The 12,703-nt window shown below is 43.0% G+C and overlaps 1 protein-coding gene across 4 annotated transcripts in view; it reads right to left on the bottom strand.

Moving 5' to 3' along the window:
• Positions 1-173: 173 nt before the first annotated feature.
• The window catches only part of ttc39a (tetratricopeptide repeat domain 39A), a 37,395-nt gene continuing 24,865 nt past the window's right edge, over positions 174-12,703 (bottom strand). For all 4 annotated transcript variants that reach the window (XM_047375910.1, XM_047375911.1, XM_047375912.1 and 1 more), the window contains 7 exons: positions 11,385-11,546; positions 11,043-11,134; positions 5,215-5,335; positions 4,495-4,606; positions 2,744-2,858; positions 2,410-2,526; positions 174-1,976 (listed from right to left, as the gene is read on the bottom strand). In XM_047375910.1, coding sequence (XP_047231866.1) covers positions 1,862-1,976; positions 2,410-2,526; positions 2,744-2,858; positions 4,495-4,606; positions 5,215-5,335; positions 11,043-11,134; positions 11,385-11,546 — 834 coding nt within the window. In that variant the 3' untranslated portion in view covers positions 174-1,861. The remainder of the gene's footprint in view (positions 1,977-2,409; positions 2,527-2,743; positions 2,859-4,494; positions 4,607-5,214; positions 5,336-11,042; positions 11,135-11,384; positions 11,547-12,703) is intronic.

Here is a 12,703-nt window from a genome sequence, read left to right as displayed (position 1 = left end):
AGCCCTGCACCACCAAGAAAACTAAAATATTTTACTTGGTATGGTGGACCAGATCATGCAAAGCAAATAAATCAAAGCAACCTGGGCCTTTTTGTTGTATAACTAATATTACTTCATACCATGCACTTTGAAATGTCATGATCTTAAATAAAAAAAGAGGAGACCATTTCAAATAGGTTGTTCAGTTGCACATCATAATTTCATCAGAAGTTACAACAAAAAACATGTACAGGAATGTCATTCTGCTCAGTGTATAACCATGCTCAATACAATATACAGAGCGTAAACACCAACAGCTTTTAGTTTAGAATTTCTTCCAGCTACAGCATGTGTAAAATCAGAGGGCAAATTAAAATATACTTTTTACTAATAATCAGAATACAAAGTTTAATATTTTACTGGCTGACTGCAGTTCTAACAATTCTAGGATTACAGTTCCTCCACCATTAAAATATATTTTGAAACTGACTCCAACTAATCAACCTATATCCCAACATTTTCTTGTATATAAATAAATCATCATTCCAACTCTCCAGACACCACTGGATTTCGTAAAAGGCTGTTAAATCTGTACAACGTTTCTCAATAACCCATCTACTAATCAAGTAAGAGGAGAACCGTTTTTGTTCGTAAACAAATAATCTAAAGCAGGATGTGGTTGCAACTTTCGAGTCCCTCCTAGGTAGTTCTAGGAAAGAGGTAGCTCATAGGGGAGCAAAGGATGTCAACAGATGATTCTCACAATCTGTAAAGGTTTTAGTGGCTTGTTGTGGTTAAGAGTTTCCTTTAACCTGAAAAAGATGCAGCAGGCGGACAAGTGCACAGCCCCGATCACTTTGAAAGGCCCGTTTGTTCAAGCTCAAGTAGCGTTGGAACCAATCCCACAATCCAGGAGGTGAAAAGAAGGGAGTCTGCCTTTCTAAAAGACATGTTTATCTGTCCTCTTAAAACAGGACAATCTGTGTAAAAGGTGCCATTCACAGTAGGGAAATCTAAAGAACGTCTGCAAGTCTTGCTGGCTTTTGGACTTTGGAGAGTTGAGTGTCATGTGGGTAGTTTGCAAAGGTCTGTGCAAAGAGAAAATAAATAGTAGAGGTTTTCAGAACTGATGGTTTCAGTTTCATGTTGTCTAACACAGTGGTCTAAATTCATAAATTCTTACCATCCAGTATTTCATGTATTTCAAAGAATTGAAAAATAAAAGGCTCAATTATTCTAGCAAACACAGAGAACCAATAAGTACACAAACTTAATAAAACTATAAATGTAAAATTTTTAAAAATTTGGTCAAGCTGGCTATAAAATGTGATACATAGCAAAATTATATCTGCAAGATTTTAATAATTTTATCACAAAATAATTATATGCCACCTTAATAATATTCTTTACTTAACCCAAATTGGAAAAATAGGAAATACTGTAATAGGCTTCTCCATAGTGGTAGAGGAAAAACCTGTAATTTAATTCATAGAAATCTGACTTTGTTTGCTATTCTTTTGCACTCATTGTGAGTAGCCACAGTGAAAGACAACAGTGTGTCATAAACACAAAACCCACTTTCAACTCTTTTCTGTTTGAAATCAGATCAGGAAGTGAAACTCAGTGTAATATTTCTCTCAAAGAGGGTGCAGAAATCAGAGGAAGGAGTCAGTTAAGGCCAGTCAGAGCTGGAGATATCCACACCAATGGCACACATACAACCAAACAACATAAACAAAAACAAAAAAACAACAATAGCCTCCACATTTGATGAACAACTAAAATAATCTCTTCAGCCCAAACAGGTGGTATAGCTGGGTTGTTGCACTGTGGGACTGCAGAAACGGAAAGCTGTCACTGCACTCGTGGCGTCCTCTGTCTGTTATGGACTGGAAGGAACATGGACGCCGTTCTCCACAGTTCCCTTAGCTTTTTGCAAAGCAGCCTGGATACGGAAGTGCGTCCGTGATTCCATGGAGTAGTTTTTGTAATTGTTCCTGAAACGGAGCAGTAGTAAAATAAAATAAAAAGTTAATTCAAAATATGTCAAAAGTGATATCATTGGATGAATTAATAGGCATACAATGCATAAAACTATTTTTAGTTAAAATACCAGACATACACAGACAGATTAAGACACATCTAAACCCTCACATTTTCACTGGTATTTTGATGGTTCATCTTTGGTGATGAGCTCCAAGTCTTTAAGGGTGGATGGCCTCCTTGCCATCACCCTAATGCTACTCTCCCTTCAAAGATTCTTGATCAAATTCAAGTCAAAATTCTGTCTGGGTTACTTCAAAATCGTAATATTACTTTAAATCAAGAAACATGGTGATAAAATTAAAAGATTACTTTAAACCTAAATCTGCCAGGGGGATGAATAATTCTGGACTTCTCTGTAAATATTCTGCTGGATGAAAGACTTACTTTGCTGCTTCTAGTAGTTTAATAGCTTCATCTTTTCTCCCCTGCTCCAGACACAGCAGACTGTGTTCAAGTAGGGCATTAGGTACCAGGTAGTGGTCATATTTTATCTGAGTCTCACTGCAGACAAAAACAAAACCCAACAATTCCGGTTTAAGTGTTGTGCTGTTTGGTTTTAGACACCAGAAAACCAGCAAAAACAGCACAGCACTGTTCCTTCTAGTCTTTACTAGAACGATCTTGTTGGCTAGTTACATAGAACAAAAGGTGAGCTTCTCTTGATTGCTGCTGACTGCAGAATACTCCATCTCTGTTTGTGTTACTGTACGAGGCTTACTTGCAGAGGACGAGGGTGAAGTAGTGTTCAGCCTCCTCTTGGTGTCCCAGGTGTTTGAGACATAGGCCCTTCAAAAGGCTCAACAGACAATGATCATCTATGGAGTACTCTGTCCCTGATAAATTCCAAACACCAGAGACACAACATGAGAGCTCATGTCTATACAAGTATTCATTCTCTTACATTTTCCACATTTTGTCATATTACAAGCAAAAACCTTAATGTATTTTATTAGGATTTTATGTGAAAGACCAAGTCAAGTAATGAAATTACTGCATAATAATATGGAAGGTAAATACAAGATGTTTTTCACTAGTAAAAACCTGAAAATTGAACATTTGTATTTATCCCCTTTACTGTGATATCCCTAAATACAATCCAGTGCAATCAAATGCCTACAGAAATAGCCTTATCAGTAAATAAAGTCCCCCTGACTGAAATGTATTTAGAATTTGAATACAGACCTTCTGTGAACAAACAGGGTCATGAAGACCAAGGAGCACAGCAGAAAGGTCAGGGATAAAGCTGTCGACCATCTCAAACTTTGATCATTTTTCAGAGCAATGTTTAATCCATCATTTGGAAAAGAAAGGAAAAGAGCACACATGGTCATCCACCTAAACTGACATAACGGGCAAGGAGAGCATTGATCAGAGAAGTAGCCAAGAGACCCATGGTAACTCTGGAGGAGCTGCAGAGACCCACAGCTTAAACAGGAGAATTTGTCAACAGGACAACAAGTAGTTGTGCACTCCACAAATCTGGTCTTTGTGGAAGAGCGGCAAGAAGAAAGTCATTTTTGTTGGGGTGCTGCGGTGACGCAGGGGTAAAACACGCAACCCATATTAAGAGGCTTAAGTCCTCAGCAAAACTGTCGTGAGTTTGACTCCTGGCCCAAGCGACCTTTGCAGCATGTCTTCCCCTTCTCTCCACCCCTTTCTTGTCAGCTTACGGTCACAAAATAAAGGCCACTAGTGCTTAAAAAAAACATAAAAAAAGAAGTCCTTTTGGTTGAAGAAAGTTACCCGGGTCAGAGGAGACCAAAATCCAATCATATGGCCTACAATCATATGGCCTACATGCAGAACAATATGTGTGATGGAAAATATCACCCTAAAAAAACCCATCTCCAAGATGAAACATGACAGTGGTATCATCATGCTGTGGGGAGGCTTTTCTTCCAAAGGGACAGGAAGTTGTCAGGGTTCACAAGAAGATGAATGGAGCTAAATACAGGCCAACCCCTGAAGAAAACCTGTCAGAGGATGTAAAAGACTTTGGAGTACTTCCAGTATGACGACCCTAAACAGCCAGTTCTAAAATGTTTGGACCAAAGCATATTTAGCGTATTCTATGTTAGAATGGTTGCCCTTCATCCAGTCTGACAGAGCTTGAGCTATTAAACAAAGAAGAATGGGCAAAAAACTCCCTGTCTAAAGATGGTAGAGACAAAGCCAAGAAAGCTTGCAGGATAAAGTGCAACACATGGATTCATGGGGGCTGAATATAAATGCATTAAAAACCTTTGGTGTTGTTAGTCTATAATATAAAATCCCAATAAATTTGTTTCTTGTTTCTAGTTGTAACATAACAAAATACACAAAGGTTGAAAGGGTATAAGTACATTTAAAAGGTGTTGCAATAAATATAAGCTGATTCAGCTTTAGCTAATCCTTAAAAAAAACAAGTTGTAAAAATGATCTTGATTAAATTTTAATATTAATTTATGACAGTTTATCAGTTTTGCATACTTGGGAGGCTTTCAAGAGTTGCCTGCGCTTCATCCAGGGTTTTTAGCATGCCCTCAGTTAGGTCTTTGTGTTTGCCAATGACTGTGTAGCCGTTCCAGATGTACATCATTTCCTGGACATTACAAAAAAAAAGGCAAAATCGTTTACAGGCAGCAATCATCATTTCCTATTGTCACAGCAAATTTTGTTCTCTATAGCTCACCGAGAGTCACCATAAGTACCCTGCCATTACAAACTATTCTAAAGACAACCATGTTGACTGGCTGATTCAAATATTTACCAATACCTGACATAGCTGTCTGTGTTCATTAACTTAACAGCCACAATGTCGGCAATCTGAGGAGAAGCTGACTAATCAGAGAGCCTGACCTCTGCTTATATAACTGAGTTTAGTAGGTCTTATATTACAGAGTACCTTTGTTCTCTAAGAAAGGATAATGAAATGAAAGGAATGACTATTGATAAGAATAAATATTCCATTTACAGCATTGTTTAATGTAATTGGTGACCTTTTACACCGAGATTTGGACAAAAACAATTGCCATGATCATTTGTTTTTGCCATGCATGGTCTAAAAGAGTCCGTTCTTGGCATATTAAGAGGGGAAACCCTGCTTTTTTCATAAACATTTAGGTTTTGTCAATGAAACACAGTGTGTTACAGTTTTTGACACATCATAAGGACTTCTAAAGCAGCAGACAGTCATTTTCCAGTACTGACCAGTGGAGGAGCTGGATGAGGAACAGGATTTTCTCCAAAGTAGCGGCGGGCTTTCCTGATTGCAAACTTTTCTGTGGGCAACGATTTTCCTGCAATTTTCTGTTTCAGCCCAGGGACCTGCCTGTAACATAACACAAGCAACACATCAATAACAGTAACATGGAGAGCATGTGATAAAAATGTACATTAAATCTTCCTATAATACCCCACATTGAACCTTGTATCTATTTGCTTGAACTGACAATAAACAATCTGAAATTTGTTACTTTTTATTTCTATCCTTTATGTACTAAAAATAAAAAAAATAAATCGTTTGCCCAAAGGAAAACTTGGGGTACTTTGCATGAACTATAGATACTGTTGCCACATTTGGTTTTCCTTTCAAGTTCTTTTAGATTTAGTTTCTTTTACTTTTTTTTGACTCCTCCTGCAGGGGAATTACAGAAAATCTAATGGCATTTATGGTCGGTTCCATTTGTCCATGGAAGTTCAAATGTTTCAATTCAAGGTGGAAAAAAAAGCCCCGTGAAGTGCCTGGAAACTCTGAGGTCCCCTAAGTCTGAAGCTGCCGTCTTAATAAAACAAAGTCAAAGTGGCCCATATAATCTGTGTGTTTCCGCTCCACTTGATTTGTATGACATAAAACCGGTGGTCCAGGCAGGACTGTGCAGAATTTAATAGTATACATGTTGTTTTTGTAGTTTGACACAAAAACTGAGAATAATGCATTCTTATCTGCTCTTATTGCCAACGGTAGTTAGCCTGATCAACGAGGAGAACAATTAGCAAACTCCACAGTTTTTTTTTTTTTTTTTCATGACAATAGCTTCAATGATCTTAACTTAAGAGTGACATCATTGGGTCGACTTGATCACGTTCTGGTTACAAGACAGAAAACCAGTAGGGATCTTCTAATTGTTGTTGGAGATATTAGTGCAAGTGCAACAGAAATATGCTAACAGATAGGGGTTGTGGAGCCCTTTGTGAGCTTCTTGTTTAATTATAGACAAACCGTCAGAAGTGCAAATAAACAATGTTTTCCTGCTACTTTGACTACATTTTAATGTGTGGCAGCCATTTTGGATATTGAAACCGGGGCTCCTCCCGGACAAAGGACTTTCCAGGTAAGAGGTCCAACTTGGATGTTCTGCTTCATTGTTTTAACTCTGAACCTTGTTAATTTAGAGTTCTGACTACAAATCAACTGTTCTGCATCTTTCAACTTACCAGACAAAGCCAGCATCAACTAAATCACTTCTAATCTTCCACAACAAAAATTCTCATGGTATTGCCTGAAACATAAACCCAAAGAACGACTGATCCACCCTCATGAGTAACATTACGGGATGTTCATTTACTGCCAATTCAAACACCTATTTTGTACCCATGTGTTGTTAATCTGCCTCTTTCTTCTTCCATTTTATACTTGTAAAGATGTGTATATGCTTATTTTATTTTAAGTACTTTAAAGATATATTGAAATATTTTATAAATGCTACAGACCTCATAAAATTACATTTTATTGTAAATTATCACCTGAAAACTTTGTATTACACCTCATTTCCATTTATTGTGTTTGTAATAACCATTTGGGCCAGCTGATTATTATGAAAAATAACCCCTAATTAAACCAAAATAATTGTAAGTGACCTCCTGAAGACACTTACTATTTGCTGAAGTCAAGTAACATTTAACAACAAAAGGCTATTAGTAAAAAACAAAAAATGACTTTAAATCATCTGTTGTCAAGCTGATTTGAAAAAATATCCAAACAGTGAATACAAACAGAACCAGGGAGCTGCTCATTTTGTCCCTATTTCTGAACCCAAAGAAGTCGGTACAAAGTAATGTCATTTTTAATGGCAATTTCTTAACAACTTCAAATAAAATAATTCAAATATGCTACTATAATCATTTACAATTCATGCTTCTTAAGTCATAATAAGTGCATAGACCTTGTTACAAATGATAATTTTTCCATTTTCACTAATATTTACCTTCTTAAGTCACCAAAACAGCCAACCCAGAGGAACAGAAGTACTGTATACGGTGGTAGAACATATATAATAAGGAAATGGCAGACACAGGAGGAAAGGGTTTGTTTTGGGGTATAAAATGGAGGTAGGAAGGGATGAAATGGCAACATTTGGGTGCAAAATGGGGTAAACAAAGTGACAAAAGGCATAAATGACCAAGAGCCATTTAATAATGGTTGGAACGAAACAATCTGTTGCAGATAAAATTAAGTCAGTTGCCACTACACTAAAGGTGTAAGCACAAAATAGCAAAAGGGCGAAATAATTACACCCGTTCATTTACTAATATTCATCAACCCTTCCATTGTGACCTGTCAAAGGATGAAAATATATTTAGCTGTTTGTTTTCAAATTTATGATTTTTTTATGTTAGGAATGCTAGAAAAGTTTATTTGAGCTCATATTTGTGTCATGTAATCTAATTAATCTCCTAAATTCTGAAATTACAGATTTGCCTTCCTAGTAATCCCACAAGACTCGTACTCGTCGTCTTCCACTTTATCGCGGGGGCAGCAGACTCAGCAGAGACACCCAGATGTCCCTCTCCCCAGACACCTCCTCCAGCTCCTCCGGGGGGAACCCAAGGCATTCCCAGGCCAGCCGAGAGACATAGTCCCTCCAACATGTCCTGGGCTGTCCCATGGACCTCCTCCCGGTGGGACGTGCCTGGAACACCTCCTGTCGGAAGGCTCCAGGAAGCACCCGGTATAGATGCCCGAGCCACCTCAACTGGCTCCTCTCGATGTGGAGGAGTAGCGGCTCTACTCCGAGCCCCTCCCTGATGGCCGAGCTCCTCACCCTATCTCTAAGGGAGTGCCCGGCCACCCTACGGAGGAAGCTAATTTCAGCCGCTTGTATCCGGGATCTCATTCTTTCGGTCATGACCCAAAGTTCATGGCCATAGGTGATTGTAGGAACGTAGACCGACCGGTAAATCGAGAGCTTCGTTTTTCGGCTCAGCTCTCTCTTCACCACAACGGACAAAAAAGTGCCCCAGTTACCGCAGCAGCTGCACCAATCCATCTGTCGATCTCCCGCTCCATTCTTCCCTCACTCGTGAACAAGACCCCGAGATACTTAAACTTCTCCATTTGAGGCAGAAACTCCCCTCCAACCTGAAGAGGACAAGCCACCCTTTTCCAGTCGAGAACCATGGCCTCGGACTTGGAGGAGCTGATCTTCATCCCAGCCGCTTCACACTCGGCTGCGAACCGCCCCAGCGCATGCTGTAGGTCTTGGCTAGAGGGGGCCAGCAGGACCATGTCATCTGCAAAATGAAGAGTCGAAATCCTCTGGTCCCCAAACCACACCCCCTCCTGCCCTTGGCTGCACCTAGAAATCCTGTCCATAAAAGTTATGAACAGGACCGATGACAAAGGGCAGTCCGGCCGGAGTCCACCATGCACCGGTAACAGGTCCGACTTAGTGCCGGCAATGCGGATCAAACTCCTGCTCCGCTTGTACAGAGACCTTATGGCCCCTAATAAAGGGCCCCCGATTCCATACTCCTGGAGCACCCCTACAGGGCATCACGAGGGACAGAGTCGAATGCTTTCTCCAGATCCACAAAACACATGTGGACTGGTTGGGCAAACTCCCATGAACCCTCGAGTACCCTGTAGAGGGTATAGAGCTGGTCCAGTGTTCCACGGCCGGTACAGAAACCACACTGCTCCTCCTGAAGCCGAGGGTCGACTATCGGCCAGACTCTCCTCTCCAATACCCTGGCGTACGCCTTAACAGGGAGGCTTAGGAGTGTGATCCCCCTGTAGTTGGAACACACCCTCCTGGCACCCTTCATATGAAGGGGGGACCACCCCCCCAGTCTGCCAGTCCAGAGGCATTGTCCCCGAACGCCACGCAATGTTGACGGGCATGTCAAACCATGACAGCCCCTCAACATGCAGAGACTTGAGGTACTCGGGGCGGATCTCATCCACCCCCGAAGCCCTGCCACCACAGAGCTTTTTAACCACCTCGGTGACTTCAGCCTGGGTGATGAAGGAGTCCAACCCTGAGTCCCCAGCCTCTGCTTCCACCAGGGAATGCGTGATATCAGGATTAAGGAGATCCTCGAAGTACTCCTTCCACGATAATGTCGCCAGTCGAGATCAGCAGCCTCCCAACCCCACTGTAAACACTGTTGGCGAAGCACTGCTTCTCCCTCCTGAGGCGCCGGACTGTTTGCCAGAATCGCTTTGAGACCAACCGCTAGTCCTTTTCCATGGCCTCACCGAACTCCACCCAGGCACGGGTTTTTGCCTCTGCCACAGCCAGGGCCATGGCATGCTTGGCCTCACGGTACCCATCAGCCGCCTCAGGAGTCCCACAAGCCAACCACAGCCGATAGGACTCCTGCTTCAGCTTGACAGCGTCCCTTACTGCCGTTGTCCACCACCGGGTTCGGGGATTGCCGCTGCGACAGGCACCACAGACCTTACAGCCGCAGCGACTGGCAGCAGCATCGACAATAGATGCGGAGAACATGGTCCACTCGGACTCTATGTCTCCAACATCGTTTGGAATCTAGTCAAAGCTCTCCCGGAGGTGGGAGTTGAATACATCCCTGGCCGAGGGCTCCACCAGATGTTCCCAGCAGACCCTCACTATGCGCTTGAGCCTGCTAAGTCTGTCCGGCTTTCTCCTCTTCCAGCGGATCCAACTCACCACCAGGTGGTGATCAGTGGATAGCTCAGCCCCTCTCTTCACCCGAGTGTCCAAAACATGCGGCCGAAGGTCTGATGATATGACAACAAAGTTGATCATTGACCTCCTGCCTAGGGTGTCCTGGTGCCGAGTGCACTGCTGGACACCCTAATGTTTGAACATGGTGTTCATTATGGACAGTCCTAGCACAGAAGTCCAATAACGAAACACCACTCTGATTCGGATCGGGGAAGCCATTCCTCCCGATCACGCCTCTCCTGGTGTCAATGTCATTTCCCAAGTGGGCGTTGAAGTCCCCCAGCAGAATAATGGAGTCCCCGGGAGGGGCACTATGCAGCACCGCCGACAGGGACGCCAAGAAGGCCGGGTACTCCGCACTACCGCTCGGCCCGTAGGCCGAAACGACAGTCAGAGACCTGTCCCCAACCCGAAGATGCAGGGATGCAACCCTATCATCCAATAGGGTAAACCCCAACACGAGACGGCTGAGCTCGGGGACAACAAGCAAACCCACCCTAGCCCGCTGCCTCTCCCCGTGGGCCACTCCAGAGTAGAAGAGTCCAGCCCCTTTAGAGGAGATGGGTTGCAGAGCCCGCGCTGTGCGTGGAGGCGAGCCTGACTATTTCTAATCGATATCTCTCGACCTCCTGCACGAGCTCAGGGTCCTTCCCCCCCAGCCTAAGCATCCGGGGATCGGGCCGCCGAGGTCTCCACCTTCGTCGCCGCCCAATTCTCTTTGCCCACAAGACGTTCTCTTGCAATAAAAGTTTCACCTTGATAAACTGACTGCTATTCTTAATTAAATTGTATTCTTTAAATCCTTTTATTACTTTCTGGACACTAAATCTCGTGATCCAGCAGCTGCTCTGCAGAGCCATGGCTACCAATGAAGACACCGGACAAACCAAATCCCTGACTAAATTAATCAAATCTGAGAACTTGAGTTTCAACTTGAGCTCTCTGCCTTAAGGTTATTGCTTTACGCTCTACTTGCTCAGCTGTTCACATCAACAAAAAACCTTTACTATGGTGCCCAAACTGTTCCGCATCTCTGTAATGAACTGTCAGAATGAGTTATCTCTGTTTCACTTTGCTGTGAGTAATCTGAGCATCATTTGCTCATACCTGAACAGAGTTAGTGCAGTCTCCCCAAAGGTAAGGCAGTCATCTGCAGTCAGCATGCCGAGATAGGCTGCTTTCATGTAAGCATAGGTAGCCTGAGGGAAAAAAAATGTGCTTTTACTGCAATCTCATTATATCTTAAATAAACCCAGATACATCTGGGAAGTCTCTACATAAGTTTTTTTATTCACGTTCATTCCTCAGCTAAAAACAGGTGCACAACATTTTGACTAAATATATAGTGGAAATAATTTTATATGTCTATCTACATGAAAATAACTCGCTCATACTTGGAGAAGAGGTGTTTGCTTCCAAACAAATACATGTCAGATCAAGTTGCCATACCTTGGACCATGAGTTCTCCTTGCTTAGCATGTCAGCGTAGAAATAAGCCATCTTCCAGTGCCTCTTGTAAGTGAAGCACCACATCAGCTCCCAGAAGCACATATGGTGAAACTGTTTCCACTGCTGCTGAGCCTCACAGCACTCCTCGAAGAGCTTGATCGCCTGCACACAAACGTACAACGGTGCTTAAATTTTAATGAGTCTGTGCATTTTGTAAATCATTCAGTACTGCAAAGACAAATTCTTCTTAATGTGATTCTGGTTTCAGGTTGAAGATTGGGAATCTAGGGTTTATATCAATCCGTTATGTGTGATTAAATGTAAAAAGATGAACATATTCAAACAAAGCCTAATGTTTTAATTTCAATTACCTTTATTACAATTTAAGAAACTGCAAACAAATGAAGCAGTAATTTCAGTTTTTTATCGCTATAGGTCGAGGTAGTCGAGGTAGCCTCAGTAGTCACACGAGCCAACCACAGCAGATAGGACTCCTTCTTCAGCTTGACAGCATCCACCGGGTTTGGAGATTGCCACCGCAACAGGCACCGCAGACCTTACAGCCACAGCTACGGGCCGCAGCATCGACAATAGATGCGGTGAACATGGTCCACTCGGGCTCTATGTTTCCAACATCCTTTGGAAACTGGTCAAAGCTCTCCCGGAGGTGGGAGTTGAATACATCCCTGGCCAAGAGCTCTGCCAGATGTTCCCAGCAGACCCTCACTATGCGCTTGGGCCTGCCAAGTCTGTCCGGCTTTCTCCTCTTCCAGCGGATCCAACTCACCACCAGGTGGTGATCAGTAGACAGCTCAGCCCCTCTCTTCACCCGAGTGTCCAAAAAACAGCGGCCGAAGGTCTGACGACACGACAATAAAGTCGATCATCAACCTCCTGCTTAGGATGTCCTGGTGCCAAGTGCACTGATGAACACCTTTATGCTTAAATATGGTGTTCATTATGGACAATCCGTGACTAGCACAGAAGTCCAATAACAAAACACCACTCGGATTCAGATCGGGGAGGCCATTCCTCTCAATCACGCCTCTCCAGGTGTCACTGTCATTTCCCAAGTGGGCATTGAAGTCCCCCAGCAGAATAATGGAGTCCCCGGGAGGGGCACTATCCAGCACCCCAACAGGGATGCCAAAAAGGCCGGGTACTCTGCACTACCGCTCGGCCCGTAGGCCGAAACGACAGTCAGAGACCTGTCCACTGTCGACAACTCGAAGGCGCAGGGATGCGACCCTCTCATCCACTGGGGTAAACCCCAACACGAGACGGCTGAGCTGGGGGGCAACAAGCAAACCCACCCCAGC

This window comes from Girardinichthys multiradiatus, chromosome 9 (genome assembly GCF_021462225.1).
Source record: "Girardinichthys multiradiatus isolate DD_20200921_A chromosome 9, DD_fGirMul_XY1, whole genome shotgun sequence".
In the NCBI taxonomy this organism is placed as follows: Eukaryota; Metazoa; Chordata; class Actinopteri; order Cyprinodontiformes; family Goodeidae; genus Girardinichthys; species Girardinichthys multiradiatus.
Note: the sequence above shows the minus strand (reverse complement) of the source record. Positions and strands in the feature narration are given on the sequence as shown.